The sequence below is a fragment of the Gymnodraco acuticeps genome, unplaced genomic scaffold, assembly GCF_902827175.1.
Source record: "Gymnodraco acuticeps unplaced genomic scaffold, fGymAcu1.1, whole genome shotgun sequence".
NCBI classification, from domain to species: domain Eukaryota; kingdom Metazoa; phylum Chordata; class Actinopteri; order Perciformes; family Bathydraconidae; genus Gymnodraco; species Gymnodraco acuticeps.
Genome location: NW_022990584.1, coordinates 79813 through 88428, shown reverse-complemented (window position 1 = coordinate 88428; position 8616 = coordinate 79813). Strand labels below are relative to the sequence as shown.

At 37.4% G+C, this 8616-nt stretch overlaps 1 protein-coding gene across 2 annotated transcripts in view; it reads left to right on the top strand.

Moving 5' to 3' along the window:
• Positions 1-1741: 1741 nt before the first annotated feature.
• The window catches only part of piwil2 (piwi-like RNA-mediated gene silencing 2), a 60893-nt gene continuing 54018 nt past the window's right edge, over positions 1742-8616 (top strand). The window contains exons 1-4 of one of the 2 annotated variants that reach the window (XM_034228393.1): positions 1742-1876; positions 6529-6868; positions 7334-7439; positions 8085-8181. In XM_034228393.1, coding sequence (XP_034084284.1) covers positions 6539-6868; positions 7334-7439; positions 8085-8181 — 533 coding nt within the window. In that variant the 5' untranslated portion in view covers positions 1742-1876; positions 6529-6538. Of the gene's footprint in view, positions 1877-6517; positions 6869-7333; positions 7440-8084; positions 8182-8616 lie in introns of both variants that reach the window. The other variant, XM_034228394.1, reaches the window with a different exon arrangement.

Here is an 8616-nt window from a genome sequence, read left to right as displayed (position 1 = left end):
TGAGTTGAGTAGTGAGCCATTAGTTTTTCGTGGTGCGATGTCTGCTGAGAAGTCCTTGTATGCCTCGCTGACTTTGAGGACATCTGGGTCTGGCAGCTCCCCCCGCACGGCCTTGTAACGTGTACTCCTTTGAACATGTTTATATGATAATTAGGACTTTAAGAACAATGTTACACTCAGACAACAATCACAAAGTTGTAGCAGGCTACATACAATTACTTAGGTAGATATTACCTTACACCGTCAGCAACTGTAAACTGCTTTGGCTTAGTGGAAGTGAACACCATGTCACTCACTCTGCCTGGTTTCACACCCTATTAATTACACAAAATAATTGTCAAATTAATTGAAAAGGTCGTTGATGCAACATACTAAATCAGCTCTTGGCACAAAGGAAATACTCATTAAACCGTGGATTGGTTGTGAACACATACTGTACTTACCATGGTTCTTGGCTTGTGCCATCGCTGCTCTGTTTCAGTGCAGCTGAGGACAGGGGGGACAGCAGCCAGGTTGAGTGTGGGTGTGTGTGCAGTCTGGAACAGCAGTGCAACATTGTGGTTGTAGAGTGCTGTTCCAGCTACACAGGAACACTTTGCCACTGCAATCTCCACAGGTGAGCAGTTCTCAAAGACAATCTACACATTAAAACAAAATGTCAGACATTTTACATTTAGGACACTTCTTCAATACAACACAGACAAATGAGAAAGCTGAGAGCAGGCTGATCAGTAGTAGTAGGTGTGGGAAAAGGCTAAACCATGTCAGGTTGTCAGTCACATCACATACACAGAAGTTCTGCTGTTTGGAATACTGTAATTTAAGGACATTCAAACAGATACGCTTGTATAGCCTGTCTCAGCTCTCTCAATGTATTATCTTATATTATAACTACATAAAATAGTGTTAGTAGAACGTTGAACAGCTTAACATAGATGTAGGGTACAAAACCAGCACTTACCTAACACTGGCCAATACAAATAATTGGACCCTACATGGATTATACTAACCATTCAGTAAAGAACAGCCGTCACAACCCGTTTCTGGGGTTTCCATGAAAGCAGAGACGGTTTTCAACCTCTCATTAAGAATCTTTGATGAAAGCTAAGTTTGGGTTTAGCTAATGTATTTATTATTTCCCTCCCTACTCTGAGATCGTCAGGCTTTTCATGCTTTCTCATGGACCTGCAAGAATATAATACACATTAATACGTTAGAATACACAATATACCAAACAGTTTGAATTTTAAACACCTGAACTTTTGAAAGAACATACATAATATTCATCTGTTTGCAACTCATATATCAATATTCCAATTACTGTATACTACTCTGCACAGTTTATATTATATTCTGTTTCTATTATATTTTTATTTTATTTACTTGTACTATTTTATCTGTTTCATTGTGTTTCACTGTTGGACGAGCCTGTGACCTCAGATTATCATTGTCATAACTACACTGTAGCTATGCACACGACCACAGCCCTAGAGAGATAATCTCTTATATTATCTCTCTAGGGCTCTGCACACGACATAACCATAAAAGCCGTGAAACTTGAAACTAATATTTTACCCTAATATTGATTAATGTGCACTGTCCTGGGTAAATAAATTAATAAACATGAATAAATAAATGCTGTTTTCACTGTGCCTGTACTCCTGAGATGGCAGCTGGTAACCACCAGAGGGCAACACAGCTCTACTTTCCCAGTGTACATGAATTAAAAGCTTGACAGTTAATTGAACCAATGCCTTGGGGGGAGTTACTACTGATCATCCAATCATGTACATTTTTGGGAGGGACAAACCCATCTATCGACCAGTTGAATCTAACAGGTGGATTAATAAAGAACAGACTTGAGACCTTGTGCCAGGTGAGAGTTATAAACGTCTATTAAGTTATAAACGTCTATTATGATAGTTCTCATGCAGTAACATTAATATAACTGCACATTGTTTGCCTGTATGCATTGTTGTGGTGTTTTATTTGCAGCGGTTTGCATCGTAAAATACGTGATTTACTTCCAACACGTGTTTCTGTTAGCTAATCATGCTAATGTTAATGTAAGCTAACGTTAGCTTCTAATACATGTAGCTAACCGTGGTGCTATGCTAACGCCGACATTGCGTTTGTATAACGTTGGCTAATGTTAATTTCGGCTAACGGAGACATTGTGTATATCTAACGTTGGTGCCCGACTGCTATATTACCTGACTTTGGTAATGAATGTGAAATTAAAATGACTGGTATATCGCTTAATCTCGCTAGCTAAGGGGCTAAATTAGCATTAGCTGATATATAATATTTGTATTAGTTTGAGCCTTTTTATTCCTAATGGTTTCAACAGTGCCATATAGTTTTAATTATTCGTAAACATGTTCAAAATGTAGATATCTCTTTTCATATCACATTTCCGTGAAACATATATATTTTTTAGAATTCAATTTGGTAGTCAAGACATCTCGATAAGTGATGCAATTTCACTGCTAATTCTAAACGGAAAGTACCTGTAGCTAACATCATTAAAAACATATTTCCCAAGAATTAAAACAATAAAATATCACTATTAAATACATTGGGAATACAAATTATATTTGTATACATTTATTTTATTACTTAATAAGTCTACTGTTATATTTTAAAGTCAAGACAACTCTATAAGTGATATAATTTTACAATTACTTCTTAACGGAATCTAACGGTAGCTAATTTGCCATGCGGTGTTACCCACGTTTTTTATTTTCTGACCAGAGGTGGAAGAAGTCTCAGATCTTGTAATTGAGTAAAAGTAGAAGTACTCAGATCTTGTACTTGAGTACAAGTAGAAGTATTCAGATCTTGTACTTGAGTAAAAGTAGGAATTCTTCCCAAAGGTCAAGGAATACCATGATCATAACACCAGAGGGAGCTCCACAAATCATGTGAAACCCAGATTTGGCACAAAAAAGGGGGAATATACGTTTCGCAATTATGCCACATCAAGGTGGAACGCTCTTCCCACAACTGTAAAGGAAAGTAAAACTATACTTACCTTCAAAACCTCTCTTAAAGAGCACCTTCGAGGGAGAGCATTGCAAAACTGGCCCTGGTAATGGTACAAATCTCAACCTGTCGTTCAATGGACAGCTTCCCCCCCCCCATCTATGTATATACTCGCATTTTAGACTCTGTTACTAACTGTATATCTGTAGACTTGGTATGTCTTAAATGTCCGGTTAGGATGTATTAGAACGAAATCTAAAATGAAAATTGTAAATAAGCAATCTGTATGTAAAAAACCACCTGTATGTAAATTGTAAATAAGCCATCTGTATGTAAATATGTCTTATATGTCAAATATGTCTTATATGTCTTAAATGATATGATGAATTGGAAATGGGGGACCCTGATGTAAACAAGACGAAAGTCTTTCTCTGGTCTGCATCCCCTTAACAATTGTATGTTTTGAGCTGTACTGTACTGTACTGTACCCAATATACAAGCTGTTAATAAACTTTTCAATCAATCAATCAATCAAGTACTCAGATATTGTACTTGAGTAAAAGTAGAAGTACTCAGATCTTGTACTTGAGTAAAAGTAGAAGTACTCAGATCTTGTACTTGAGTAAAAGTAGAAGTACTCAGATCTTGAGTAAAAGTAGAAGTACTCAGATCTTGTACTTGAGTAAAAGTAGAAGTACTCAGATCTTGTGCTTGAGTAAAAGTAGAATTACTCAGATCTTGAGCAAAAGTAGAAGTACTCAGATATTGTACTTGAGTAAAAGTAGAAGTACTCAGATCTTGTACTTGAGTAAAAGTAGAAGTACTTAGATCAAAAGTAGAAGTACTCAGATCTTGTACTTGAGTAAAAGTAGAAGTACTCAGATCTTGTACTTGAGTAAAAGTAGAAGGACTCAGATCTTGTACTTGAGTAAAAGTAGAAGTACTCAGATCTTGTACTTGAGTAAAAGTAGAAGTACTCAGATCTTGAGTAAAAGTAGAAGTACTCAGATCTTGAGTAAAAGTAGAAGTACTCAGATCTTGTGCTTGAGTAAAAGTAGAAGTACCAGAGTGTAGGAATACTCTGTTACAGTAAAAGTCCTACCTTCAAAATGTTATTCAATTAAAAGTTAAAAAGTATTCTCATCAAAATATACTTAAAGTAAAAATAGTAATTGTGCAGATTGGTCCATTTCAGAATAATATATATGATATGTTTTATAATTATTAAAGTGTTCTCAAAGCTGGTAAAGGTGCAGCTAGTTTTATACTTTTTGGTTTCGTACAAAACAAGACATTTTACGTTTTCACCTTGGAGTTAAAGATACTGCCATAGGCATTTTTTTACATTTCCTAAAATGGATAGAGCAAACGCTTCATTGTTAGTTACATCCCTCTTCAACTGAATTCTTTGATAGTTTTGTAATTTATAATGTCTCATAACCAGGGAGGTACACGTTTTAGTATATTTAATTAAGTACATTATTAGCACCTTCAGGATTCAAAAGCTTTATTGTCATGCACAGTAGCGACAGTGTGTATATATAACAATGAAAATATTAAGTCCAACAATGCAACATAAAATATGACAATAACACTAATTTAAAAACAATAAAATAGTACAAGAAGAAACAGAGTAGAATAAAACAGTGCAATATTATCCAATGTGTAAATAATGCAGATTAAGTAAATGATGTATACTAAAGAAACATACAATAAGCTAAATGTTGCAGAGAATGTTACAAATAAATGCAGGACTCTGTATATATGTACACACAATAAGAGGGGGGGCGTAGTAATCAGCAGCGAACGTGTATTTTGGTGTATTCACGGCATTTATTTTTAGGGGTGCACCGAATGGGAAATTCTTGGCCGAAACCGAAAATAAGAAACAGTTGGCCGAAAACCGAATGCCGAAAGGCCGAAAATGATGAATAGAAATATATATATATATAATGTATACATTTGTTACCAATGTTGTTCAGCTACCTGATTATGGAAATAGACATGATTATGGCAAAACTTAACTTAAATAATAATCACTATTATGGGTCCATAAAACATTTATTCAGCACTTTTGAATGCATACAGTACATTTATATATGTCATGTATTATTGCTAAAAAACATGATATCGCAGTCTTAGTGTCGCCAACTCGTTTCTAATATGCAAAGACAACAAATGCGTCGATGATGTATTTTCGATCAGACGAGATCTCTCTCCCCGTCTGTGTGCGAGGGGGCGGGGCAGTTTACACACACGCAGCTGCTACATGCAGCGGAGCACACTGCGGAGATGGCGGAGAGAACGCGCTCCGAGGTGTGGTTAAACTTTACCCGTCTCGATGTGGAGAATACTTGTTACCATAAGTGCAATAAGAGTTTAGCATGTAAGCACGAGCAATTGGTCTAAACATTTAGCAAAAGTGCACCGCATGCAGACGGAGGAATGCACCGGGTTCGACCGTCTTTCTAGCAGCTCTGTAGCCCCATCACGAGTAACGTTTCCACGTCAGGTGTTATGTATGCTAGCAGCAACACACGGAGTTAACTACATGATACAAACATGGGTTAATGATTAGAGGAAACTGAGTTATTTAGTTTGTTAAAGTTTCAGCTATTCTGTTTACAGTCTGTCATCAGATTATTTAATACGATTTGTTAAAGGCTCAGGGCAATCTCGATGACAACGGTCAATGTCCCCCCCCCCCCCTGTGAGCCAGCCGCGAGCATGGTCGCCGCGTCTTTATTACGTCATCACAACAACACGTTAGGTTACCAACGTAAGCCTGTTCTGACATTCGGTGATATTTTTTCGGTGTTAAAACCCTTTTGGCCGAAAGGGCCTTTTTAACAATTTTCGGCCGATAATTCGGTGGCCGAATATTCGGTGCATCCCTATTTATTTTGTTATTCTACAGTATTGTTGTTTTATAGTTATTAACCCAATTTGTGTTTGAAATTGAAAAGGATATCTCATTGTGTTTGTTACTTTAGTTGCAGTTGTATTTGTCTTAAGTGTAATTTGGCTTCCTATTTATGGACATGCTTTTATTTTGAAGGAGAGTTAGCGCTGCTGACAGGAAGTTGTTGTTGCTATGGAAACAACGTGATGGAGATTAACGGAGAAAAGTAATATCTACATATAAAGACGGAGAAAGTAAACGATAACCTTTATGGCTAAGTGTTAGCCCCCCCCCGAACAAGCTCTTACGTTGAGATTGGAGATTTCAATCAATTCAATTTGAAAAAAAAATGGGACAAAACGAATATCCGAATAACGAAATTGAAACCCGAATAGTACTCCAACGAACGAATATTCGGATATTCGGGTACAGCCCTAGTTACAGGATGTGTTTTTTGTAAATTGTGTAACTTTTTTTATTATTTTTTTGTATCTTTAATATATTTTTGAATGCATGCTTAGTTCACATTAAGCTGTCTTTGGCTCTTTACGGCTGTAACAATGTACATTTCCCCTCTGTGGGACTATAGAGATAATCTGAGTCTGATTCTGAACCCTTGTTGTGTTCATGGGTTTTAATAGAAGTGGAGATATGGACCCAAAGACGCCCCCAGATGTCCCCTGGATGGGGCGCGGAGGAGGACTGCAGCCTCAGGAGCCGGCTATGGGACGAAGTAGAGGACTGCTGCTCTCTACAGAAGGGTTCAGTGTAGGAAGAGCCAGAGGTTTCCCCACTCCCAGCATTACTCTCGGACGAGGATTAGCTCTACCCGCTGCTGATCCAGTGTTCGGCCGAGCCAGAGGTCTGCTCTTCCTGGCCGCTGAGCCAAAAGTTGGGGTTGCAAGAGGTGCAATCCTTCCTCCTGTGGAGCCGCAACAACAACCTCCCACGACGAAAGACCCCACTCCGACAACAAAAGAGGTTAGAAAATGTTGTGTGTGCGCAAAGTGACTGTTATTTTGTATATATTGATTGTTGTGCTTTTTAATAATAATAATACATTTCATTGATCTAGCACACTTTAAAAACAACGTCATCTCAAGATGCTTCACAGTGCTATGAGGAGAACAGAATGAAACTAACACATTCAAAAGTTATCTAAGGAGCTTATTGAATAAAAGTTCAAGTTTTTAATAATAAATACATTTTCAAATAAATATAGAAACCAAAGATATTTAAAATGGCACTGTCGTATACATTTAATTAATCCATTTGATAATATGTAATCAACTTAGGCACCCCTCCAATTAATTTTTTTCAAATATTAATATTCGAATACCTGAATCATTTAGAATATTCGATTAATCATTCCCATCCCTGATTAAATGTAATGTCAACTCGTATGCCCTTACCGTAAAAGCTGCTACTTTACGTATCTTCTTGCAGGTTGACGCACCTTCACTCGGTCCAGGATCAACACTGGTCTCAATGTTTAGAGGAATGGGCATCGACCCCTCCATGGCCTCCTGGGGGAGAGGAGCACCAGCACTGGGTCTGTATTAAAAAACGCTTGCATTTTATTGATATTTGATTTAGAAAAGGTCACACATTTCACATCTGTATTTCATAAAGTACAATATACTTAGTCATATGTTAGGAAAGTCTCACTGGTCCCCGGCTTGAGCTTCAACATCAGGATCCATGTATTTGTGATCCTCTCCAGAATGGAAGTAGTCATCACATACAGAGCATCAACTAGTTCCTGAACAGTGTCCTTCACATGCTGATATCCAAGAGAGGGAGTTACACAGTCACAAGATGGAGGAATAGAAAGCAGTATTCAATGTTTACTTCAGATTAGCTCCACGTCAGAAATGAGCATGCTTGATGTCTCTCTCCATAGAGGCTGAATCATCATGTTAATCACATAGCTATCATATGCCTCAAACAGTCCTGATGCTCTTCTAGGTAATCACACATCCTGTCATGTTCACAGCTACAGTTGGGATACCTTTGTTATCATGTGCTCTCGTATATGTATATCTTTTACTCAAGATTCAAGGCTTTTATTGTCATGTGTGCAAAGCTACAGTGTAAATATGTCAATGAAAATCTTAGGTCACAGGCTCCTCCAACGGTGCAACACAATAAAACAGATAAAGTATTGTGTGTACTGAGTTGTCACTTGTTGATGCAGGAAGAGGAGCAGCTGGAGATTTGGGTGAGCTGCAACCAGTCGGTGCCATCAGCAAACCAGAAGGCCAACTGAAAGAGGTGACGGTCCGAGGCAGCAGGTAGGCAAAACAGGAGACAGAGTATTATCTAACATCCACTGAACGTTGTTGTTGTTTTTCTTTACTTACTTGTAAAGCACTTTGAGCAGCAGGAAAAGCGCTATATAAATAACATGTAGTATTATTATTATTATTTAGGGTTGCATAGGGGCGGAACATTTCCGGTACATTTCCAGGGAATTATGGGAACTAACTGGGAATTGAGGGTAATCGAATCGAATCGTATCCAAGCATAAATATAAACATTTAGTTTTGTCATAAGAAAACATCCATGCAAAAAGATACCATTTAAAAAAACACGACATTTCAACAGATGTATGTATGTAGGTAGAACAGAACAAGTTTTAATTATTTTATTGAACAATCATTTGTTTCATAGAAGAACAAAAACATGTGGAGTTAAATATTACTTCTAGAAATCATGTGTGCATGTGA